Source organism: Chlorocebus sabaeus, chromosome 4, assembly GCF_047675955.1.
Source record: "Chlorocebus sabaeus isolate Y175 chromosome 4, mChlSab1.0.hap1, whole genome shotgun sequence".
Lineage (NCBI taxonomy): Eukaryota > Metazoa > Chordata > Mammalia > Primates > Cercopithecidae > Chlorocebus > Chlorocebus sabaeus.
In genome coordinates, this window is record NC_132907.1 from 21,707,987 (window position 1) to 21,734,996 (window position 27,010).

Here is a 27,010-nt window from a genome sequence, read left to right on the forward strand (position 1 = left end):
TTATCACCATGTTTTTTCTTAATTCTTTAAACATGGCTTTCATCAGCTCTTTGAACATATTTGTAATAGCTGTTTTAGAGTGTTTTTCTGCAAATATAGGCCCTCTCAAAGCAGTTCCTATGACTGCTTTCTATCCTATGTATGGGTCATACTTTAGTGTTTCTTTTCATGTCTCTTCTTCTCTCCTTCTCACTCTCCCTGTCTCTCTTGAGACAGAATCTCACTCTGTTGCCCAGGCTGGAGTGCAGTGAAGTGATGTGATCATAGCTCACTGCAGCCTCGAATTTTTGGGCACAGGTGATCCTCCTGCCTTAGCTTCCTGAGTGATTGTGACAATAGGCATGCACCACCACACCCAGCTTTTTAAAAAATTATTTTTACTTTTATTTTTTGTAGAGATAGAATCTTGCTTGTGTTACCTAGGCTGGTTTAGAACTGCTGGCCTCAAGTCATCTTCCTGCCTTGGCCTCCCAAAGCACTGGGACAGGCATGAGCCACTACATCCAGCCAAAATTGGACATTTAAGATAATCTATTATAGCAACTCTGGATGCTGAGTCCCCCTGACCCACATGCCCAACTTGGGTTGCTTCTTTGTTTGATAAATTGTGAAATCTATTTCTCTCACCATTTGCAACCTTGTGACCCTGTTTGCAAAATTGTTTTTTTCTTGTTTTTATCTTTATCCTGGTTTCCAACAGAATACCCTTGCTTCAAGACCATTTAGTGGTCAATTATTGATTGGTTAGAGGTCGTGTTTAATCTTCCTGAATCAGAAAGGTTTTTACATTTTACTGTTGGATCTGGTGTGGCTTACAGACTATGTGTATTCTTCAGGGAGTTTTGAGTTTGGCCTACATTTAGCCAGGGACCAGTAACTCAGAAGTTTCCTCTCCAACATCTCCTTAAAGGACATTGCCTTGGATATACACAGCATTCTTCTGGACCACCAAGATGGACTATAGTTTTAGCCAGGCTCTCTTTAACTATCTATTTGCTAATCTCCTAAGCTTCTGACTAGTCTGCCTCTATTATATCACAGCCATCTGTTACTCTTCACTCATTGCTAACTTTCTGTTCTTGGTGTTATCTTTTCTTTTCTTTTAACGGGTAGCATACATTTTTAGGTGAGTAGTTTCATTATCCTATTTACTGTCTCTAAAATCTTGGCAGTTCTTCATTTCATTCTGTCTCTTTCAGTCTAAGATGCAGTGTTTCTGAGACAGCATTTTCAAAAAACCTTGTGAGTTTACCATGTGTGTCACAGGGATTCATGCCATTAGACAACAGGATCTTTCACAGATCTTTCCACAGGCCCACCTATATTTCTGGCTTCTGCTGAGATGGTTGAATGGGTCCGTGAGTCATATTCCTACTCTTTTCAGCATTAACAAAGGTTTTCCAGCTATGCCCTTGGTCTTCTCTACAAAGCACACTTTTCTTACAGGAATCTCCAAGTTTTACCATCTTTTCCAATCTTGATGGACAGAATTTCCCAAATCATCCTTTTTGCCTAACAGTTCTTTCTTCAATTTATCTTTTTCTCCTCACATTTTACTATAATGCCTAAGAAGAAACCAGGTTGCACTCTCAGTGCTTCACTTGGAAATCACCTCAGCTAAACCTCTAAGTTTAGCACTTACAAGTTCTGCTTTTACACAACTTGCAGGACACATCTAGGCTTTCTGGTATTATATAGCAAGGAATGTCTTTCTTCCAGCTTCTAAAAACATGTTCTATATTTCCTTCTGAGCCGTTGCCAATAATGCCTTTAATGTTCATTTTTTCACCAACATTCTGTTTATGATGATATATGCATTATCTAAGATGACACAGGTTCTCTCTAATGTGCTCCTCCTGAGCCCTCACTGGTAGGATCTTTAACATCCACATTTCTACCAGATGTCTGTTCAAGACAATCCAGGCTTTCCAGTTCCAAAGCCACTTCTACATTTTTAGGTATTTGTTACAATAGCACCCCACTTTCTGGTACCCAAATCTGTATGGGTTTCCTATGACTGCTATAACCCAGCACAAACTGGGTGGCTTAAAGCAACAGAAATTTATTCTCTCACGGCTGTAGAGACTAGAAGTCCAAAATCAGAATCACTGGGCTAAAATCAAGATGTCAGTGGGGCTTGACTCCCTCCAGAGGCTGTAGAGGATAATCTGTTACTTGCCTCTTTCAGCTTCTAGTGGCCACCGGCCTTCCTTGATTTTGGCTGCATCACTTCAACCTCTTCCTTGACTTCACATCACCTTTTCCTCTGTGTGTACATGTGAAATCCTGTTCAGCCTCTTTCTTAAGGATACCTGTGATGGTATTTAAAGCTCAGTGAGATCATTGAAGATAAGCCCCTAATCTCAAAATCCTTAACTTAATCATATTTGCAAAGATCTTTTTTCCAAATAAAGTTGACATTTACAAGTTCTAGAGATGAAGACATTGGTATCTTTTGGTTAGGGTGGATGAGGGGGCATTTTCAGCCTACCACAGTAAGTGCGGGAGGGACCTTGACTTTCCATTTAATACCTTTCTGTAATTTTTAACTTTTTTTGCAATGTACGAATATTGCGTTTATGATTTTAAACATGAATTAATATGTTAAAATTAAACATGAATTAACACTAAAAGAACATGCACACATACATACACACACACCTCAGAGTACGAAGTGATTAAAAAGTAGTTTCAAAAGAGATGTTGTATACCTGAGACCATCTAGTTATTATCTCAAAAGAGAGATATATGTCTTCTTTAAAAGCCTGACACAGTGGCCAGATGCAGTGGCTCACACCTGTAATCTCAACACTTTGGGAGGCCAAGGCGAGTGGATCACTTGAGGTTAGAAGTTCAAGACCAGCCTGGCCAACAAGGTGAAACCCTGTTTCTACTAAAAATACAAAAATTAGCCAGGCGTGGTGGTGCACACCTTTTCCCAGCTACCTGGGAGGCTAAGGCACAAGAATCGATTGAACATGGGAGACAGAGTTTGCAGTGAGCCAAGATCATGCCACTGAACTCCAGCCTGGGCAACAGAAGGAGACTGTCTCAAATAAAACAAAACAAAACTGACTAATATAAATTTGTGCTAATCATTTTATTGTAGGAAGATGAGGAAAGTGTAGCTGTTGTGTTTATGAATGGCACAAACTAGATAATATCAAAGATAAGAGAGAAAGATTCAAACTATTTTAGTAGACTAGGATGCTTTATTATAAAAGGAAATATATATGTACTTTTAATTTTTAGGTACATATACTATATAGAAATTTATATCCTTCCTCTCATTCCATACATTAACATGGAAATTTAGGCTTCTTTTAGTATAATGTTACTTTAAAGCCTACTCACCATATCCTTCCTGCCCTACATTCATTCTTTTACTAAACAATACTTTTTAGTATTTACTTCACGTAAGACACTAAGATAGTCTCTGGGAATATGAAGACATATATCTGTAGTAAAAGCTTTGAAGCTACTTAAATATCCATTAATAGGGTACTGGTGAAATAAATTATAGTACGTTCATATAGTATACTATTACTTAGCTGCTGAAAAGAATGAGGAAGTGTAGTCTACACTGATATGGAACAGTTTCTAAGGACTTGTTGGGAGGGTGGGGGAAAGAAGGCAAAATACAGAGTGTATATAATATATGACCATTTGTGTAAGAAAAATATGTATACACACATATTATGTATACATACATATATACATATATATATATATATGCCTATTAGACTAGACTATTGCTGGAAAAATTCAGAATAAACTAACCAGGGCTGACTGAGGAAAAAATAATAGTACAGGGGTAGAGGAGGGAAACTTATTTTACATTGTATTTTCGTCTGAGCCTTCTGTATTTTGAACCATATTCATTAATTTCCTGCTGAAAAATAATAAATTATTTTTAGAAAGAAAAACATAGTTCCACCCTCAAGAAAGTTAGAGTACACTAGGAGAGACTGATATGAAAGAAATAAGCATAATATAGAGTATATTGGGCAGTAACATGTGTGTGAAAGGAAGGAGAAGTCGTTTTTCTCTGGGCAGCAGCGGGTGGTGAGACATTGGGAGAGCTCAGGGAGAGCTGCATAGAGGAGGTTGTTTGAGAAGTAGTAACAGTAGTAACAGATTGATCACTTTTTCCCCAACAGTCTGAGGAGGAGCAGCAGCAGCGCAGGTATAGATGGAAGATGTAATTATCTCCTGGAACCTGTTAAAATTGTATTTACTACTATAGAGCCCAGTACTAATTATTTGTGTATTTGGTAACTTCATTTCACTAGTGGCTGAGCCACCAACATTTCTACCTCAGCCTTTCTTGCCTCCTGTCTTTCTGCCTGCCTGCTTTCCCACCTTCCATCCCCCTTACCTCCTTCTCCCTTTCTTCTCTTCCCACCTTCTTTTTTTTTCTTTCTCCCTTTCATTCTTCCTTTAGTTTTTTTTATTGAGAAGAAACTCATGTATCAACAAATTAAAATTCAATAGCAACTACATTAATTCTTTTTTTATTGGACAAGGCTTTATAGATAAATATAAACTGTGTTTTCAAAAGATATATTTGATGTTACTTAGAGTTGTCTGCTAGCACACATTTACAGTAATATACCCTCAATCTGGGTTCCCTTATATAAGCAACCTTTTTCTAGGTGGCAGAGTTACTTCTTTTGAATGGAGCTGATCCATTATTTAGAAATGATGATGGAAAATGTGCTTTGGATGAGGCCAAGGATTTATGTATGAAGCGTCTCCTTGAGAGATATATCCCTAAACATCAAAAATGCCTGACATCAGGTAAGATTAAACTGCCCTGTTATAACTATTTGTCACATCAGTAAAGTTACAGAAATTTAGTTTAGAATTAAAGAGATTAAATTTATTTTTCTCATGAGTGTTGAGAAAATCCATTCAATAGTGTCTTTTCTTCATTCTTTTAATAAATCACACTGAGTTGTTTGCAAATGCACAAAGGACTCTAAAAGAAAAAAGAAAGGTAATATTTTTCTGCAGGTTGTACATTGTAAACAATTAAGAAACCTTTTATGAATTTGTTTCTTTTCCCCAAAATCCATTGACTAAATAACATGATATGATGTAAATTAAATTTGGTTATATCCTTTTCAGTGAAAATGGCCAGGATTATTTATATTCATTCCCTAAGAATATTTTCTTATGGCTATACTTTTTCCCTCTCATCTACTGCTCTATTAAATTGAACAACAAAAGAACTTGATCTGTAGTTTTCAATAAAAAATTATGTAAACATAATTTAAATACATGACATATTGTTTTTACTCTCTAATACATTTGTTAGATTTTTTGGTAACAACTCTACATTCATCTGCTCTGAACTCTGCAATGACTCTCCCTTTAATCTAGAAGAAAAGCCAGTATCCTTTACAATAGCCTAGAAGTTCCTGTATCAGCTGGCCACCCTACTGGTTAACCCCTTTTACTAGTACTTTCTACCACCGTTACTCAACTTCAGTCATGCTGGCCTCCTTGCTTTTCCTCAGATATGCCTCCCCAGCATCCTTCAAGTCTTAGTTCAAATGTCACCTTCTCAACGAGGCCTAGACCACCCTATTTAATACTGTAACTGCCTCCTTCTTACCCTCACTATATTAGTTATCTATCAGTATGTAACAATGAATCCTAATACTTAGCAGCTTAAAACAACAAACATGTTTTATCTCACATCGCTTCAGAAGGTCAGGTTTCTGGGAGCAGTTTAACTGAGTGGTTCTAGATGACAGTCACAGGTTGTAGTCATCTCAAGTTGCAACTAGGACGTTGCAACTAGGACAGGAAAATCCATTTTCAAACTCACAAATGATTGTTGGCAGGCCCCAGATCATTGCTGGCTGTTGGCTGAAGGCTTTAGCTACTTGCCACATTAGCTTCTCCATAAGCCTGCTGACAACCTGGCAGCTATCTCAGAGCAGGTGACCTAAGAGAAAGAGAATGTACCTAAGACAAAAGCCAGTCTTTCCATAACCTAATCTCAAAAGTGATATGTCATCACTTTTGCCATATTCTGTTTGTTAGAAGTGAGTCACTAAGTCTGGTCCACACTCAAAGGTAGCAGAATTAAGCTCCACTTCTTAAAGGGAGGAGTTTCACAAAATCTATGGATATATTTTTAGAATCATTATACACACTCCATTCCCTCTGACCCTGCTCTGCTTGGACATTCCCCATAGCACTTATCACCTAACACATTAGATAGTTGACTTATTTTTCATTTTCTGTCTTTTTCCTCCAGAATCTAAGCTCCATGAAGGAAAGGATCTTTGCTTTGTCTACTGATTAATATTAAAGTGTCTTGTATATAGCATGCATTCAGCAAATATTTATTGAATAAATATTGTCAGTCCTCTGAAACAAAAACAAAAACAAATTCTTTCCATTCAACAGATCAATATATGCTTTATTGCCATTTATTAAACTATAGTTTAATAAAAAATTTCCCCAACAGATATTTTCTCCCAAAGGCTTTTATATATTATTATCTTTAACAACAAAGGGTTCTACGTTTTCAGTTCCCCCTTTGTGCGCAGGAAAGTTTAGTCTAAAAATCCTTCTAACCGTGAAGTGAGTGGGCCTCTGTACACGTCCTGTAGTTCTCCCTTAATAGAACAAAACTTAGGCTGGCAGTGGAAACCTATCCTCTGCTAAAGCTCTGTGTCTTCCTGGGGACAAATAATACCGCTGTGGCTGTTGTCACTTCTTTGATACAAATATAAATTCAAAGTTCTTTGACAGCAAATAATCAACCTAAGGCTGAAAAGGGAGCTTTTTGACAGAACAACACGAGAATTAAAGGAAAAACTGAAGATCCAGACCTTAGAAAGGTCAAGAATAAAAGGAACTCCAGGGATCTAGGCAGCAGGAACCAATGGTATCTCTCTTCAGAGAGCTGCCTCTGAGGATATGTGCTGGGCAGGCAAAACAACAGATGCTCTCTAACCCACCTCCACTGGAATTTATTTTCTGTGGAAAGTGATTCATTCATTCATTCATTCTATCAGGGTTGCTATGTGTCAAACACTAAATAGTGCTACAGCCTAATAATACAAGATGAATAAGAAACAGGGATAGCAAGCAATTACAATGAAGAACGTGATAAAAGAATGCTCAGGCCCTATGAGAATACATAACAAAGACACATAACCCAGCCTCCTTCATGTCCAAGAGGATAACAGGACAGATATTACATATCTATCTTGGTTAATGATTAAATGCCAACACAAACCCTTTGATAAATCTATTAGAAAAGATCTTTTCCTGATCTAAATGGTTTTAAATGAAATTTAAAGTACATCTCTGTATCAGTTTGTTCTCAGTCTGCTAATAAAGACATACCTGAGACTGGGTAATTTATAAAGGAAAGAGGTTTACTTGACTCACAGTTCCACAGGACTAGGGAGGCCTAAGGAAACTTACAATCATGGCTGAAGGGGAAGCAAACACATCCTTCTTCACATGGCAGCAGCAAGGATAAGTGCAGGGGAACAGCCCTTTATAAAACCATCAGATGCTGTGAGACTTATTCACTATCAGGAGAACAGCATGGGAAAAACCTGCCCCCATGATTCAATTACCTCCCACTGGGTTCCTCCCGTGACACATGGGGATTATGGGAGATACAATTCAAGAAAGATTTGGATGAGGACGCAGCCAAACCATATCAATCTTCCCAGCTGCATTCTATTTAATATAAAACAGTTATTCCAATTATTGTTGGGTGTGTCTGTTACTGAAAATTAGGTGCAACTGAGCAATCTAACAACCAGTCATGAGACTAGTTTTTCTTTAGGGTTAATGGATCTATTTATTATTTTATGGCCACTTATTTTATAAATAATATACTTGATCAAGAAATGCAGTTGTCTGAATGCTATTGACTGAGAACTAAGTCCTGGATCAAAATATTCTACTTTTATAGTAAAGAGAAAATTTCATTGATAATTGAAGGCTATCAGGAGTAATTAATTAGTGGTTCATTAGAGCAAAAGACTTCCTTCCGAGTAGCCAAATTGCATGAGAAATGAGACAGACAGTAACTTGTTGAAGCCAGGTCTGTAAAAGCACATTAAGATAAATTATTAAAACAATCATATTAACATTTTAAGCTATATGGAAAATTGCAAATAAACTATTAAGTTGGAGGCAAAAGTATATTTTTAAATTATTGCTTTGATAATCTGCTTAACTGCTTGATTTCTCTATTTTAAATAATTACAACATGCATTGTTTTGCTCTTCTGGGAATGCTTGCTACAGCATTCTAGTCCTTTCTCCAAATCCAGAATCCCCTGTTGGCCAGTGCCCACTTTTAATCTATTCCTACCCAGTGAAATTTATTTCATGTAAAGGAATTCCAAACATTTCTCCATGGTACTAAGCTCCCACTCTTCCTTTGTGAGAGAATTTACTAAGATGGGTTGATGTGTTGCATTATCATGCTTCACCAGATGGTTTGAATATTTCTTAAGTTTGAACTTTCAAATTCCAGGATTAATTATCAGCCTACTTTTCAATATGAATGCAAAATTAGGTTCATTAAGAATATTTGTATGTAAATAGAGAATATTATTTCACTTAAATAAAGAAAATATTCATTTTTAAATTCCAGATGGAGAGCTTTCAAGTATGGGAATGATGAATAAAGAACTTTCTTCATATAAAATATATTTGCTGCTTTTCTAGCTTAAAGTGAAATATATCTACTTTGATGTAGGACAAGGTTCAGTCCTAACTTTATAGGCTCAAAGGCTATAAAGCTTATAGGGTGAATTAACATTTCTAATTTTCTTATCTGTAAACTTGGGTTTATAATATCTATGCCTCTGTTTACCTATGGGATTGTTAATGTGACTACTGAAGTTAATATATGTAAATATCTCAACACAGTTCCCAGTACCTTATGGGAACTCAGAGTGGCAGAGGAAAAATAATATAGCTATATCACCAAATTTCACCACCTCAGAATTTATACCTGGGTATTAAGTTGGTTGTGTTAGGGAGTGTAAAGTCTTAAAACTGAGAGAAAATAAAGCCCTGTTCTTCCTTCCAGATTCTCTTAGGAACCATGTCCCTTGCAGGGTGGTTTCTGGAAAATATGATTTTTCTACTCTTTTATTTAAGATCAAAGGTTTGGAGAAGGTATAGTGTCCTTTTGCTCTTAGAAAATGATAACAATAATAATGGAGCACTTTCTCTATACCTAGTATTCATGTAAACACTTTACATGGATTATATAATTTAATCTTCACCATTCTATAAGGTTGAAATTATTATTGGCTTTCATTTATGGGCATTTTATGGAGGCAGAGACATTAAGAAATTTGCTCAAGATCAGCCAGCTGGTAAGCAGATGAGAATCAAGACTGAAACTCTGGAGTGAGTCCCCAGCGACGGTGCTCCAAAGGAATAGCTCCTTTTTGCTTGGTAAAAGGACATTATGTTTGACTTTTTTCACCTGTATAACATGAATGAATCAATGTCAGACTTCATTATGCAGCTCATAATTTGATTGCTATCATGAAAATTGTCCCCAAGAAATAAATTAAATTGCTCTGTTTTCGAATTACATCCTCATTAAAATATTTTACATTTCTAGCTTATATTTAGGGAAATTTGTGTTATGTATCACATCTAAGATGTTCATTAATTTATTCCTTCCTCTGTCAAATATTCTTTGAATATTTCCTGTGTGTAAGTCATTGTTTCTAGGTTTTTATCTTTTGTAGCCAAATGCATATATAGGTAACTTTAATGCTACTTTCAGTATGTAAAGGAGGCTATGAAAGAGACACTAAAATAATTCTTTTTATTATCAACTTAGGCTTTTAAAAAATAATCTTTTTCACCCTGTACATTCATAAGATGATTGGCCTTTTCCATCTGTGTATGTTTTACTTTGAAGAGAATGCAGCATTCAGTTAGGACTTTATTAAGCAGACATATTAGGAGATGATAATCTAATTAATTATAAAATAATTTTTCACTTTATAAAAGTAGCTTGCACACAGTTACATAATCTATTGAATGAAGAGGTCGTATCTGGATATATCTGTGGGGAAAATAAATACTGAGTTTAGTGCCAATCTTTAGTATTAGTTATTTTGTTAGATCTGTTTTGCTTTCCCTATATAAATGTTTTAGCTCTCTTAAGATAGTATTTGATTTCTAATATGGAAATTATAGGAATGTTGTATGTGCCAATTTTAATATAAAATGTTTGCATAATTTCATTTATTCCACTTGGTTTTCTCATGGCAAAGGACTGGTGGGTTTTAGAAGTCTAAAGTCTAAACACTATAAGCTGTTTTCATTGATTTTCTCTTTTTGTTCACAGCTCAAAGGAGTAGCATTGACCCACTAGACATAGAGGATGTATACCAACACAAGGTATATCTATGTTTAGTAATAAACATTTTTATAGGGATATAACTTCTGGTTGTTTTATAGATTATCAAAGGGAAGAGAAAGACTGCTGAAGCTTTAGTAATAGTGACTTCACATTTGCTTTTAAGACACTAGAATAATTGCATGAGAATCAGAGGGTTCTGGGCTGTTAGTTTGTAGCATATCTGGGCACTCTAATATATTGGTAATCATTTACTTCCTCCTCCTCTTTATGGAGCCTAAGGTTTATCAACCATGTCTAATTTCCTGTGGCCTAAGCATAGTACAGGAAGGAGTCAAAGGTATTAGCCCATCCCTTCAAACTTTACATGGTGGGCAGTTACTCTTCATCTGGTACTTGAATTGTGGTGAATGAGAGGAAGCTGTGTTCCTGTTTTAATCTTAGCAGCCCATAATAATTTTTTCATACAGACCAGTTGAAGAGCATATCTGTCTTCCTGTTTTTAAGTCAGTTTTTCTGCTTCTATCCCATAGTTCTCCTAGATACCAGAAGAAGAAACCCCTAATTCTAGCTCCGCCTATATAACAATTGGGAGAGGAGAGTGTTTCTAAAGCATCTGTGTAAAGCTTCGTTGTAAAGTTTAGAGTCTGACTACTGGAATCTGCTTTCTTTGATTTTCTCTTTTTGTTTACAGCTCAAAGGAATAGCTCCAACCCACTAGACACAGAAGATGTACACCAGCACAGAGTTTCCTTGTAAAGGAAACTTTGATCTGATTACTTTAAAAGCCTATACAAATTAAGTAGATTAAACTTTTTTATTATGTTTAATAAGATTAGTAGTGCTAAAATACTGGCAAGAAGGAATTAAAATCTACAGTAGAAAATAAAGATTAGTATACATGCAGAGTCTAACTCTATTACATTTGCCTTTCTTCTGTTAGTCTATGTTTCCCAAATATCAGGTTGGCTATATCCCAGCAGGATCTGTGGTTAGATTGAATTAGAAATAATAGTTTGAATCAAATAATAGTTTATTTATCAATAATCCAGATTGAGTTGATATAGTACTACAGCTGAAATTTAAAGCTAACTATATATTTTTTTCCTATAGAAACCAAAATTCAGTTCTAAAAGTCACATTTGGCATGTTTATAATGAAAATTCCAACAGACAGAAGCTGGAACATGTAAAAGTCAATAAAGGAAGCAAAGAGAGTTTATTTATAAATAAAGAAGATGTATATGAACATTACCAAAAAGATCCCCAAAACACAAAATTTGGTAAATCCAAGCATAAACAATCAACTCTTAACCAGATATACTCTACAGGACTCAGGAAGGGCAATCTCCATAACGTCAAAGATCCCAACACAAATGTGCCAAAAGGTATAGGAAGAAGAAAAACACAACGTAAAAGGACTCAAGTAGATGATGTAGACTGTAATCCAAGAAAGACACTAGCTGTCTCTCCTTCCAGGAGAATAAACAGATTGGTTACCTATCAGCAGTGTATTCTAGAAACCCTTAATGACCTTCCAGAAGAATCGTGTGAACCTTCCAGCTTAACTCTGTCAAGCCTGAAAAATGGATTAGATAATAGTACTGAGGCTTGTTCGGTTTCCAAAGAGACACACATCCAGAACCTGGATTTATCAGATAGTCAAGAAGTTCAATGCTTGGAGTTAGAATCCATTGACCAAACTGAAGCTGTTTCTTTCCCAGGACTTTCATTACATAAAGAAATCATGTTACCACTAGTTACTACAGATAAGCAGCCTCACACTCTCCAGGAACAACACCATGTACTTTATAAATCTTATGAAAACAGTAACTTGGTCCAAAAAGATGAGAGATTTAACAAATGGGAAAATTCTTTCCTTTCCTTTGTAAAGGGAAATTCTGATAATGATGATGATGATTGCTGTACCTCTGAGAAGGCTGTAACATCTAAAAAGGTGATGTGTTCTACAGGCTGCAAAAAACACTGTAATTTTAAGGAGAATTTAACAAATAGAAGAGAAAAGGATTTTCAACAGTTTTTAGTTTCTGAAGATCATTTTTCACAGGAGAATGAGTTACAAGCAGTCAGCCTAACCACACTTCCAGAACAGGAAGCTGTTAATTTTTCTCATTCAGATAATGCAGTTATTTCTGAACATGTTGCAAATTATGAACAATGCATATTTGGACCTTCTTTTGATCACTCACATGGCAATCCTGAGCAAAATTCCCTGGCTTGTATGAGAACACTTTCAACACATGAGGTTTCAAAGTTGACTAACCATGTGGAGCTATTCAAAAAGCCACAGGATTATATTCCCAGAGAACCAACTTTTTTAATGAAACAAGCAGATACACATATTGTGGAAGAGGTGGCAAAGAATTGTGACACTGAAAGAAATTACACTGACAGAGACAAAAAAATAATTTATTCAAATGAGCCTTTATCCTTAGTTGTTCATTCTCAAGTAATAGAAACTACTAAAGTTGAAAAAAGGAGACAAAACCATCTGGAAAGTGAGACTATACATGGTATAGATTCTCATTCCACTGACAATATGAATAAAGAATTGGCCAACATCTCACAACTTAGTCAAAGAGAAAAGAAGGAAATTTCTCACAAACCAGGTATTAGTAATATTGCTTAATCTGTACACATTTCCTATAGATTTACTATTTTTATAGAAATTTCCAACTGAATTGTATTCAACCGATGGCCAAACTGAGAAGAATGAGGATATGTGGGCCATATTTTGAGATGCCACTAAGCCTAGTAGTTAAGTAATAGTGATTACTTTGAAAGTCAAAACAATATTATCAAAGATGGTTGCTAAGCTGATATTGACTGATGGTAATGAACAGTATTTTTAAAATATAATTATTATTATACTTTAAGTTCTGGGATACATGTGTAGAACCTGCAGATTTGTTACATAGGTATATATGTGCCATGGTAGTTTGCTATACCCATCAACCCATCGTCTAACATTAGGTATTTCTCCTAATGCTATCCCTCCAGAAGCCCCCCACCCCCCAACAGGCCCCAGTGTGTGATGTCCCCCTCCCCATGTGTTCTCATTGTTCAATTCCCACTTATAAGTGAGAACGTGTGGTGTTTGGTTTTCTTCCCTGTGTTAGTTTGCTGAGAATGATGGTTTCCAGCTTCATCCATGTCCCTGAAAAGGACATGAACTCATCCTTTTTTATGGCTGCATGGTATTCCATGGTGTATATGTGCCACATTTTTTAAACCAGTCTATCATTGATGAGCATTTGGGTTGGTTTCAGGTCTTTGCTATTGTAAACAGTGCCATAATAAACATACATGTACATGTGTCTTTATAGTAGAATGATTTATAATCCTTTGGGTATATACCCAGTAATGGGATTGCTGGGTCAAATGATATTTCTGGTTCTAGATCCTTGAGGAATCACTGTATTGTCTTCCACAATGGTTGAACTAATTTACACTCCCACCAACAGTGTAAAAGCATTCCTATTTCTCCACATCCTCTCCAGCATCTGTTGTTTCCTGACTTTTTAATGATCGCCATTCTAACTGGCGTGAGATGGTATCTCATTGTGGCTTTGATTTGCGTTTCCCTAATGACCAGTGATGATGAACTTTTTATCATATGTTTTTTGGCCACATAAATGTCTTCTTTTGAGAAGTATCTGTTCATATCCTTTGCCCACTTTTTGATGGGGTTTTTTTCTTGTGAATTTGTTTAAGTTCCTTGTAAATTCTGGATATTAGCCCTTTGTCAGATGGATAGATCGCAAAAATTTTCTTCTATTCGGTAGATTGCCTGTTCACTCTGATGATACTTTCTTTTGCTGTGCAGAAGCTCTTTAGTTTAATAAGATCCCATTTGTCTATTTTGGATTTTGTTGCCATTGCTTTTGGTGTTTTAGTCATGAAGTGTTTGCCCATGTCTATGTCCTGAATGGTATTGCCTAGGTTTTCTTCTAGGGATTTCATGGTTTTGGGTATTACGTTTATAAGTCTTTAATCCATCTTGAGTTAATTTTTGTCTAAGGTGTAAGGAAGGGGTCAAGTTTCAGTTTTCTGCATATGGCTAGCCTGTTATCCCATCACCATTTATTAAACAGGGAATCCTTTTCCCATTGATTGAATAAACAGTATTTCTATCACTCTTTCTGTTGCTTTTTAATATAGTACTTATTTAGCATCAGGAAACCTAACAATATTTTGATAGCAGGAAATTGTTAGTTCTATTCATTTCAACTATCTACTGTATTCCCATCAGAGCTGCAACCAGCAAACTTTTTGTCTATTACATAAAAACATTTTTAAAAGCTTCCATTTCCTTAAACAGTCCAGCATGGAACAGAAACTTTAAAAAGTTAGAAATTCCAGCTGGGTGTGGTGGCTCAAGCCTGTAATCCCAGCACTTTGGGAGGCCGAGACGAGCGGATCATGAGGTCAGGAGATCGAGACCATCCTGGCTAACACGGTGAAACCCGTCTCTACTAAAAAATACAAAAAACTAGCCGGGCGAGGTGGCGGGCGCCTGGGTCCCAGCTACTCGGGAGGCTGAGGCAGGAGAATGGCCTAAACCCGGGAGACAGAGCTTGCAGTGAGCTGAGATCCGGCTACTACACTCCAGCCTGGGCGACAGAGCAAGACTCCGTCTCAAAAAAAAAAAAAAAAAAAAAAGTTAGAAATTCTATTTTCTGGTTGTATAACCAGGTAGGAGAACAACAACACTGATATTACAAAATGTTTGTTTCAGATGAGGAATTAACTGATAACATCAGTGGAGACAGAATAACTATAAGAAATTGTGAGGAGGTAAAAGAAAAAACAGAGTCAGAAATGCACATGCCTGCTAATAGCCAAGAACACAAAACAGTTCAGAATTTCGGAAAAAAACAAAGTTTCTTAAAAACGACCTGCAACCTTTGCATTCCTATAATTGTATAGGTTAAAGTTTACAAAATCAAGCGCAGCAATTCAGTCTACTTCAAGGAATTTCTAAACTTTCAGATATATTGTTTCTTTTTGTAGTTATTCACTGACTTATATGACTATTTCAGTGATATTTGTTGTTAAGGCACCACTTGAGAATCCGATAATCTTTAAATATATTCATGTCATACTTCTGTCTATGACTTCTAATTTATCATATTAGAGGAGATAAGGTAAACTGCAGACAGCAAGAATATTCAGTGGGGACAGCAGGCGTGAAATGTGTCAGATTCTTTAGATACTTCCATTCAGCCCTTTTAACATAAGGGAAATCAAAGAAACATAGCCATTATTTTGTTTTATGTCACATGAATGAACTGTGTGTGTTTCACAGTATGGACAAGCTAAGCATCCTTTGATAGGTCTTGGAGATAGTTCTGTCATAAACAATAGGCTGGACCACTTCAGGTTAAACATTATTCACTGTTGATTTACATACGGTCAAGAGGTAGGAAGGACACTGAATTAGGCATTCTCTATGAATATTCTTTCATTTTCCCCCTCTCATGTAAACTGAAATCCTTCTTATACATACTTCCTATAGTGGGTTGAATGCTAGCCCCCCAAAACATGCCCTATCCTAATCCCTGTAGTTTTCGACTATTACTTTATATAGTAAAAGCATGACTGTTACCTTCCTCAAGTTAAGAACCCTAAGATAAGGAGATCATCCTGGATTATCCAGGTGGGCCCTAAATCTAATTACTGTGTCCTTATGAGAGAAAGAAAAGGAGATTTGAAACATACAGAAGGGATGATGAGATGAAGGCAAAGGAGCAATGTAGCCACAGCCAAGGAAGCCAAGGAATGCTGACAGCCATCAGAAGTTAGAAGAGGCACAGCAAGATTCTCTCCTAGAGCTTCCACAGGGAGTACAGCCCCATTGACACTTTGATTTTGGATTTCTGGTTTCCAAATTATGAGAGAACACATTCTGTTGTTTTAAGTCACCCAGTTTGTGGTAATTTGTTACAGCTACCACAGGAAACTTCACACCTCTCTAGCAGCACTTAATCATATTTAAATGTAATTTTTAAGATGTCTATTATTCCACCAGACCGTAAGCCACTTGAGCAGAGAATTGAACTGTTCCAGAGGTAAGAATTTTAGATAGTGGCATCTGGGATTCCCTAAAACAATGGCAGGCTTACCTCCTGCTGATCACCCGACAGTGAATTCAACTATGTCCGAGTTCTGCCACATTCCCCTCACACTCCACAGATTTCCAGTTAGGATTTTAGTTTTCCTCACTAAAATATGAATGAACAGATAGTCAGAGATCGACAAGTATTTGCAGAAAACACCAATGTGAAAGATATCAAAGTAAACTAAGCAGACCAAAGGAACCCAGAAGAAACAGAAACTATACAAGAATCAAGAAACATCTACATTTTTTTTTTCCAAAAAGCTATAGACAAGAGGGAACAATAAGAGGACAATATAGAGCTTTTAGTTGTTTAAAACAGAAATTTAAATAAATAGATAATATATAGATATCTGTAGCAGGGTTACAAGGCAAAGCTTTACAAGTCTACTAAGGACAAAAAAAGAAAAAGCTGAAAATAGGAGAGAAAAGATAAGAAAATTAAAGATCACTCTAGGAAATCCAGGGAGAACAGTGGGTGAACAGTAGAAGAAATCATTAAAGAAAGAATACAAGAAATGAGATAGGCATTTCCATATTGAAAGTATCACTTAGCGTCTGTACAGTGAACAAGGCACCTCACTGAAATTTCAGAACAGGAATAAAGAGAAGATCCTGAAAGCTTCCGAGAAGAAAACACTGGTCACATAAAAATGGAGAGAAATCTAAGTATTTAATAGCATTATGCTTATTAATAGTAACATCACATTCCAAACTACAGTGGAGTTTTTGAAGAGGTTTAGCATTCCTTTTGAATTTCTGTCAGATTTTGTTATTTTAAATTTTTAGTCAATGCTGTACAAACTTATGATGTTAGTAACATTGAGAAGTTTTTGAATTTTTCCTCCAAAATGTGTATTACATGGCTACCTTCTTTGCTGCAAACACACCAGAAACAAGAATTTATACCATCCACAGTAAGAATTATTTGGGAATTGTTGTTGTTGTTGTTGTTGTTGTTGTTGTTGTTTGAGACAGGGTCTTGTCTGTCACGCAGGCTAGAGAGCAGTGGCACAATCACAGTTCACTGCAAACTTGACCTCCCAGGCTCACATGCTTCTCCCACCCCAGCATCCCTCAGTAGCTGGGACTACATGCCACCAAACCCAGCTAATTTTTAAAATTTTTTTAAGAAATGGGATCTCCCTGTGTTGCCCAGACTAGTCTCAAACTCCTCCTGCCTCAGCCTCCCAAAGTGCAAGGATTACAAGTGTGAGGCACTGTGCCCAGCTGGGAGAGATTTTTCTATTCATACTTGCAGTCTGCAGTCCCACAGTCTTAGATATAATTTTCAAATATATTCTTTTATATATATATATATATATGTTTTTAATTCTTCCAATAAAGAATTTTGGATTGCTAATCTCTAAAGAGCAATATGTTTTTGTCTGGGTGCCAGTGGAAAAGATAAATGAGACTGTCATTCTTCCCTGTGATTCATATAACCCAAGAATCCATTTTTTAGAGAACAGTTCTCTAATCTTTTTATCTCTTGCCCTGAAACCATATACATAGTTGATGACATTTAGGAAGTAGAGCAAGAAGATTATCCCAAAGTTTAATGCAGTGGTTCTCAAACCTTAGTTTGCATCAGAATTACCTGAAAAGCTTGTTAAAACACAGATTGCTGGGCCCTACCCTCAAAGAATCTGATTCAGTAGGTGTGTTAGTTGTCTCTATTACACACTTACTAGCTCATACTTTCTGTAGGTCAGGAATCAGGCATGGCTTAGTTGGGACCTCTAACAGGATTGTTCATAGGCAGCAAAGTGTTGGCCAGGACTGGGGTCTCGTCTGAAGGCTCTGCTAGGGAAGGATACACTTTCAAGCTCATGTGATTGTTGGCAGAATTCGATTTCTTGAGGATGGTTGGCTGAGGGCCTCAGTTCTCACTGGTGATTGGCTGGTGGCCATCCTCAGTTTCTTGCTGGGTGGGCTTCTCCAACATGGCTACTTGCATCATCAAAGCATACAAGCTGAAGGCAATACAGCAAGTCTGCTAGCAGGACAGAAAATGTTACAATCTCTTTTAACCTAATCAGTTAAATGAAATACCCTCAGTGTTGAAATATTCTATTGGTTAGAAGCAAGCTATTCAAGAGAAGAAGAGTACACAAAGTCATAAATACCAGATGGTGAGGATCATTAGGAGCCATTTTAGTCTGTCCTCCAAAGTAAGTTTGGAGTAGACTGGGGAATTTGCATTTCTAGCAAGTTTCCTCCATGGTGCTGATACCACTGATTTAACAAATATTTTCTGTTTCATCACCGTATCCATTTATTTTGCTTTGCATCTCAATCTGTACCTTCTCTAATGCAGTTTCTTTGTTTCTTTCTTTTTTTTTTTTTTTTTTTGAGACGGAGTCTATCTGTGTCTCCCAGGTTGGAGTGCAGTGGCTCAATCTTGGTTCAGGGCAACTTCCACATCCCAGGTTCTAGTGATTCTCCTCCCTCAGTCTCCACAGTAGCTGTGATTACAGGCATCCACCACCATGCCAGGCTAATTTTTGTATTTTTAGTAGAATGCTCGGATTACAGACATGAGCCACTGTGCCTGGCCCTGATGCAGTTTCTGTAGAAAACAAACCTTCAGGTTCCTGGCTTTGGGTTGGAGATCTGGGATAAGAGGAGTGGTTGCTAGTCAGTTGAGGGTTGGGGAAGGAAACTTGGAGTCCCAACTTTTCTATGTAAAAGATCTTATATAAAAGATATTAACCAACTGCCCAGCCCCTGCCCCCACTGTTCCATACACCTGCCTTCTGTAGTGCCTCATATGCCCAAGTGTGGAGTGCTTGAGTTCAGACTGGCTCTCTCTCTACAATTCCCTTGTGTTGGAGCATTCCCCATTCTGCCAAGTCAGTTCACTCTTCTCCATCAGTGACTTTCTAATCCCCCCAAATTGGTTGAAGTCTTTGTCCTTTATTGTTTCCTCTTTTTTTTTTTTTTTTGATATGGTACTTTAAATTTTATTTTACTGTCATTTTAGCATGGTTTTGGCAGGAAATAGGGGGAAAACATGATCAGTTCATTACTTTTAGTTCCAACTTAAGTCTGTATAACTTGTATTGCAAGGAAGAGATTTAAAAAACAAAATCTTTGGTTAATGATCTTGTACAGCACATTTTGTGAAAGAAAAATAGAAAACCATAGTCCATAGTTTGGTACTTGGCATCTATGTGATCAGGAATACACCCATTGAGATACAGAATGGCTGTAGAAAGAGGATTTTTTATAATATCTCAGTTTATCTTAAAAATAATCATTGTTAAAGGACTACTGAGAATGAGATGAGTGTAGATAGAACTGAAGCAAGTTAATTTGTTTTGATCAAGTGATAGAGTGATTAACCAACTGCTAGAATGAATACAAAGTAATGTGCTTAGATGTTCTATTATGTCTTCACAAATTATATATTAAAACAGTAACAGCAATGATAACATTAATTGGTATAAGTTTCTGTGTAGTGTGATATTTTGAGGAAGTTGTTATGTATTTTCTAAGATCCTTTATAACAGTCAGCACTTGGCAGAAAATAAACCTCTTGTTTGGCAAATTTACAGGAATGAAAACAGGTGGGATCAACAAGAGGAATGCCAGAGGGGAAAGCCGGCTTCATTTAGCTGCCAGAAAAGGAAATCTGTCCCTAGTGAAAGCCCTGATAGAATCTGGAGCAGATGTGAATCTAAACGATAATGCAGGTTTGGATCCTTTTAATTTAATTACCTTAATAATTGGAACTCACTGAAATACACATTTCAACACCTCCTGCTCCCTCCAATTTGTTCCTGGCTGATATGTAAGTGATAATTTTGAACAATATTTTTTATATTATATTAGTGTTTAGTTGAATACTAAGATTTATCATTGTTAATAGACCTTTTTCCTTTGAAACAGTTTTTAACATCCATTTGGGAGCATCAGAGAGGGTAAACAGAATGGGGAGTAAAGGAAGTTAGGCCTTTTCCTTGGAAGCCTCAAGTTTATCCTGCAACTATGGTCAGAATGCAGAGTTTTCTCATTCTCCTATCCGTTCTTCTCTTTTCTCCTCCTTTTGTACTGTTCTTTTTTTCTCTCTTTCTTTATTTTTATTCTAAAACTCTGAAAAATTTACCCAACGTTTTGCTTAAGCACAAAAGAATCTTATCTGAAGAATTCCACAAGGAAAAACTCAAAGGTTGATTAAACCAGGTGTCATTTTAAAGAGAAATGTGGCAATGCAAAGATACACATGGGAAAGTCAGACGTTTTAATATCTGAGTTGAAACAAATCAAAATGAGTAGTATTTACTCTCATTAGGTTTTGCATTCTGTGAGTCTTTTGCTTTGGCACTTATATCAGCAAATGTTTGTGATGAGATCAATTTGTTTTCAAAAATGAAACATAAATGTTGAGCCCATACTTTTTAGTATTATTTCTTGTTCAATACTTATTATATGTATATAAATCAATATGGATATTCCATTAATGCAACAAAACCTTAGTAATACAGATATTACATGAGTATTGATTTGCATGAAGCAGGATTTTTTTTTCTTTTTCTTTTTTTAGGTTGGACACCACTTCATGAGGCATCTAATGAAGGATCTATTGATATAATTGTAGAGTTATTAAAAGCTGGTGCTAAGGTTAATTGTGCAAATATAGATGGAACTCTGCCCTTACATGATGCTGTTGCAAACAACCATTTAAAGGTACAGTGCACATCACATTAAGATCTTACTACTATTTCTTATGAAAATGAATGAAGAAAATGAAGATGTTTTAAACTGAGAACTAAAATGATTCTGTAAAACAAGTGATTTTTTAAAAATCTGCTTCAAATTACAAATGAAGATGCAATAATACATATGGATTAGAAAATCTATGTATCTTAATGAATCATTTTTCCATTATTTATTCATCACAAAATTCATGCGAGTCAGAAGAGAGTAAAAGTACACACAGGCCATAAATCTAATACATTACATTTTTAATTGTCCAAGACAATTTGCTGTTGTGCACAGAAGAGTCTAATTATAGTGATGATATATGTGACAGCTAGATTTTTTAACTCAAAATTTCTCAGTGGGTTAGGGGTAAAAACATGAATTGTTTGTTTTCAGAGTGTTTGTTGTGTCTTTTTCTCCTTTGTTTTTCTTTGTCAAGCAGCCATTGTAAAAATATCGCAAGAAAAGATTATGAGGGTCATTATTTCAATGACACTGAATTTCAAATCTCGACCTTAAGTTCTTCAGATGTTTACACTCATCTTTTTGTTTGACAAATCATAGGAGAAAACTCTTATTATTATTGATAGGCAATATAGACTTCAATAATTTTTTTATTGTTAGTATTTATTTTACAATAAAATTTTTAATTAAAATCTACTTTTTTATTATTAAAATAAAAAAGTTCTAGGGTACATGTGCACATGTGCACAACGTGCAGGTTTGTTACGTAAGTATATGTGTGCCATGTTGGTGTGCTACACCCATCAACTTGTCATTTACATTAGGTATATCTCCTAATGCTATTCCTCCCCTCTACCCCCACCCCACGACAGGCCCTGGTGTGTTATGTTCCCCACCCTGTGTCCAAGTGTTCTCATTGTTCAGTTCCCACCTATGAGTGAAAACATGTGGTGTTTGGTTTTCTGTCCTTGTGACAGTTTGCTCAGAATGATGGTGTCCAACTTCATCCATGTCCCAACAAAGGACATGAACTCATCCTTTTTTATGGCTGCATAGTATTCCGTGGTGTATATGTGCCACATTTTCTTAATCCAGTCTATCATTGATGGACATTCGGGTTGATTCCAAGTCTTTACTATTGTGAATAGTGCCACAATACACATACATGTGCATGTGTCTTTATAGCCACATGATTTATAATCCTTTGGGTATATACCTAGTAATGGGATGACTAGGTCAAATGGTATTTCTAGTTCTAGATCCTTGAGGAATCGCAGTCTTCCACAATGGTTGAACTAGTTTACAGTCCCACCAGCAGTAAAAAAGTGTTCCTATTTCTCCACATCCTCTCCAGCACCTGTTGTTTCCTGACTTTTCAATGATCGCCATTCTAACTGGTGTGAGATGGTATCTCATTGTGGTTTTGATTTGCATTTCTCTGATGGCCAGTGATGATGAGCATTTTTTCATGTGTCTGTTGGCTGCATAAATGTCTTCTTTTGAGAAGTGTCTGTTCATATCCTTTGCCCACTTTTTGATGGGGGTGTTTGATTTTTTCTTGTAAATTTGTTTAAGTTCTTTGTAGATTCTGGATATTAGCCCTTTGTCAGATGGGTAGATTGTAAAAATTTTCTCCTATTCTGTAGACTGCCTGTTCACTCTGATGGTAGCTTCTTTTGTTGTGCAGAAGCTCTTTAGTTTAATTAGATCCCATTTGTCAATTTTGACTTTCGTTGCCGTTGCTTTTGGTGATTTAGTCATGAAGTCCTTGCCCATGCCTATGTATAGTATTGCCTAGGTTTTCTTCTAGAGTTTTTATGGTTTTAGGTCTAACATTTAAGTCTTTAATCCATCTTGAATTAATTTTTGTATAAGGTGTAAAGAAGGGATCCAGTTTCAGCTTTCTACATATGGCTAGCCAGTTTTCCCAGTACCATTTATTAAATAGGGAATCCTTTCCCCATTTCCTGTTTTTGTCAGGTTTGTCAAAGATCAGATGGGGGTAGATGTGTGCTATTATTTCTGAGGGCTCTGTTGTGTTCCATTGGTCTGTATATCTGCTTTGGTAGCAGTACCATGCTGTTTTGGTTACTGTAGCCTTGTTATATAGTTTGAAGTCAGGTAGCGTGATACCTCCAACTTTGTTCTTTTGGCTTAGGATTGTCTTGGCAAAGTTGGATCTTTTTGGGTTCCATGTGAACTTTAAAGTAGTTTTTTTTCCAATTCTGTGAAGAAAGTCATTGGTAGCTTGATGGGGATGGCACTGAATCTATAAATTACCTTCGGCAGTATAGCCATTTTCGCGATCTTGATTCTTCCTATCCACGAACATGGAATGTTCTTCCATTTGTTTGTGTCCTCTTTTATTTCGTTGAGCAATGGTTTGTAGTTCTCCTTGAAGAGGTCCTTCACATTCCTTGTAAGTTGGATTCCTAGATATTTTATTCTCTTTGAAGCCATTGTGAATGGGAGTTCACTCATGATTTCGCTCTCTGTCTGTTATTGGTGTATAGGAATGCTTGTGATTTTTGCACATTAATTTTGTATCCTGAGACTTTGCTGAAGTTGCTTATCAGCTTAAGGAGACTTTGGGCTGAGAAGATGAGTTTTTCTAAATATACAATCATGTCATCTGCAAACAGGGACAATTGGACTTCCTCTTTTCCTAATTGAATACCCTTTATTTCTTTCTCCTACCTGAGTGCCCTGACCAGAACTTCCAACACTATGTTGAATAGGAGTGGTGAGAAAGGACATCCCTGTCTTGTGCCAGTTTTCAAAGAGAATGCTTCCAATTTTTGCCCATTTGGTATCATATTGGCTGTGGGTTTGTCATGTATAGCTCTTAGTATTTTGAGATACGTCCCATCAGTACCTAGTTTATTGAGTGTTTTTAGCATGAAATGCTGTTGAATTTTGTCACAGGCCTTTTCTGCATCTATTGAGATAATCATGTGGTTTTTGTCTTTGGTTCTGTTTATATGATGGTTTATGTTTATTGATTTGCATAAGTTGATCCAACCTTGCATCCCAGGGATGAAGCCAACTTGATCATGATGGATAAGCTTTTTGATGTGCTGCTGGATTCGGTTTGCCAGTATTTTACTGAGGATTTTGCATTGATGTTCATCAGGGATATTGGTCTAAAATTCTCTTTTTTTGTGGTGTCTCTGCCAGGCTTTAGTATCAGGATGATGCTGACCTCATAAAATGAGTTACGTAGGATTCCCTCTTTTTCCATTTATTACAATAGTTTCAGAAGGAATGATACCAGGTCCTCTTTGTACCTCTGGTAGAATTAGCCTGTGAATCTGTCTGGTCCTGGACTTTTTTTGGTTGGTAAGCTATTAATTATTGCCTTCAGAGCCTGTTATTGGTCTATTCAGGGATTCAACTTCCTCCTTGTTTAGTCTTCAGAGGGTGTATGTGACCAGGAATTTATCCATTTCTTCTAGATTTTCTAGTTTATTTGCATAGAGGTGTTTATAGTATTCTCTGATGGTAGTTTGTATCTGTGGGATCGTTGGTAATATTCCCTTTATCATTTTTTTATTGCATCTATTTGATTCTTTTCTCTTTTATTCTTTATTAGTGTTGCTAGCAGTCTATGAATTTTGTTGATGTTTTCAAAAAACCAGCTCCTAGATTCATTGATTTTTTTGAAGAGTTTTTTGTGTCTCCTTCTCCTTCAGTTCTCCTCTGATCTTAGATATGTCTTGCCTTTTGCTAGCTTTTGAATGTGTTTGCTCTTGCTTCTCTGGTTCTTTTAATTGTGATGTTAGGGTGTCAATTTTAGATCTTTCCTTATGGGCATTTAGTGCTATAAATTTCCCTCTACACACTGCTTTAAATGTGTCCCAGAGATTCTGGTATGTTGTGTCTTTGTTCTCACTGGTTTCAAAGAATACCTTTATGTCTGCCTTCAATTCGTTATGTACCCAGTAGTCATTCAGGAGCAGGTTGTTCAGTTTCCGTGTAGTTGAGCAGTTCTGAGTGAGTTTCTTAATCCTGAGTTCCAGTTTGATTGCACTATGGTCTGAGAGATAATTTGTTATAATTTCTGTTCTTTTACATTTGGTGAGGAGTGCTTTGCTTCGAACTATGTGGTCAATTTTGACGTAAGTGTGATGCGGTGCTGAGAAGAATGTATATTCTGTTGATTTGGGGTGGAGAGTTCTGTAGATGTCTGTTAGGTCCACTTGGTGCAGAGCTGAGTTCAATTCCCGGATATCCTTGTTAACTTTCTGTCTCGTTGATCTTTCTAATGTTGACAGTGGGGTGTTAAATTCTCCCATTATTATTATGCAGGAGTCTAAGTCTCTTTGTAGGTCTCTAAGGACTTGCTTTATGAATCTGGGTGCTCCTGTATTGGGTGCATATATATTTAGGATAGTTAGCTCTTCTTGTTGAATTGATCACTTTACCATTATATAATGGCCTTCTTTGTCTCTTTTGATCTTTGATGGTTTAAAGTCTGTTTTATCAGAGACTAGGATTGCAACCCCTGCTTTTTTTTTTTGTTTTCCATTTGCTTGGTAGATCTTCCTCCATCCCTTTGTTTTGAGCCTATGTGTGTCTCTGCCTGTGAGATGGGTCTCCTGAATATAGCACACTGTTGTGTCTTAACTCTTTTTCCAATTTGCCAGTCTGTGTCTTTTAACTGGAGCATTTAGCCCACTTTCATTTAAGGTCAATATTGTTATGTGTGAATTTGATCCTGTCATTATGATGTTAGCTGGTTATTTTGCTGGTTAATTGGTGCAGTTTCTTCCTAGCATCGATGGTCTTTACAATTTGACATGTTTTTGCAGTGGCTGGTACCAGTTGTTCCTTTCCATGTTTAGTGATTCCTTCAGGAGCTCTTGTAAGGCAGTCCTGGTGGTGACAAAATCTCTCAGCATTTGCTTGTCAAGGATTTTATTTCTCCTTCATTTATGAATCTTAGTTTGGGTGGATATGAAATTCTGAGTTGAAGATTCTTTTCTTTAAGAATGTTGAATATTGGCCCCCACTCTCTTCTGGCTTGCAGAATTTCTACTGAGAGATCCGCTGTTAGTCTGATGGGCTTCCCTTTGTGAGTAACTTGACCTTTCTCTCTGGCTGCCCTTAACGTTTTTTCCTTCATTTCAACTTTGGTGAATCTGACAATTATGTGTCTTGGAGTTGCTCTTCTCAAGGAGTATCTTTATGGCATTCTCTGTATTTCCTGAATTTGAATGTTGGCCTGCCTTGCTAGGTTGGGGAAGTTCTCCTGGATAATATCCTGCAGAGTGTTTTCCAACTTGGTTTCATTCTCCCTGTCACTTTCAGGTACACCGATCAGATGTAGATTTGGTCTTTTCACATAGTCCCATATTTCTTGGAGGCTTTGTTTGTTTCTTTTTACTCTTTTTTCTCTAAACTTCTCTTCTCGCTTCATTTCATTCATTTGATCTTCAATCACTGATACCCTTTCTTCCACTTGATCGAATCGACTACTGAAGCTTGTGTATATGTCATGTACTTCTCATGCCATGGTTTTCAGCTCCATCAGGTCATTTAAGGTCTTCTCTATGCTGTTTATTCTAGTTAGCCATTTGTCTAATCTTTTTTCAAGGTTTTTAGCTTCTTTGCTATGGGTTCGAACATCCTGTAGCTCGGAGAAGTTTGTTATTACCAATCATCTGAAGCCGTCTTCTCTCTACTCATCAAAGTCATTCTCTGTCCAGCTTTGTTCCATTGCTGGCGATGAGCTTGGTTTCTTTGGAGGAGAAGAGGCACTCTGATATTTAGAATTTTCAGCTTTTCTACTCTGATTTCTCCCCTCTTTGTGGTTTTATCT

General features: G+C 36.6%; 1 protein-coding gene across 1 annotated transcript in view; it reads left to right on the top strand.

Annotated features, from left to right (window-relative positions):
- ANKRD31 (ankyrin repeat domain 31) overlaps positions 1-27,010 on the top strand; it is a 170,485-nt gene that overhangs the window by 83,336 nt on the left and 60,139 nt on the right. Inside the window, exons 12-16 of the mRNA XM_007975603.3 lie at positions 4,656-4,800; positions 10,369-10,421; positions 11,494-13,009; positions 20,079-20,216; positions 21,068-21,210. Of these exons, the coding sequence (XP_007973794.3) occupies positions 4,656-4,800; positions 10,369-10,421; positions 11,494-13,009; positions 20,079-20,216; positions 21,068-21,210 (1,995 nt within the window). The remainder of the gene's footprint in view (positions 1-4,655; positions 4,801-10,368; positions 10,422-11,493; positions 13,010-20,078; positions 20,217-21,067; positions 21,211-27,010) is intronic.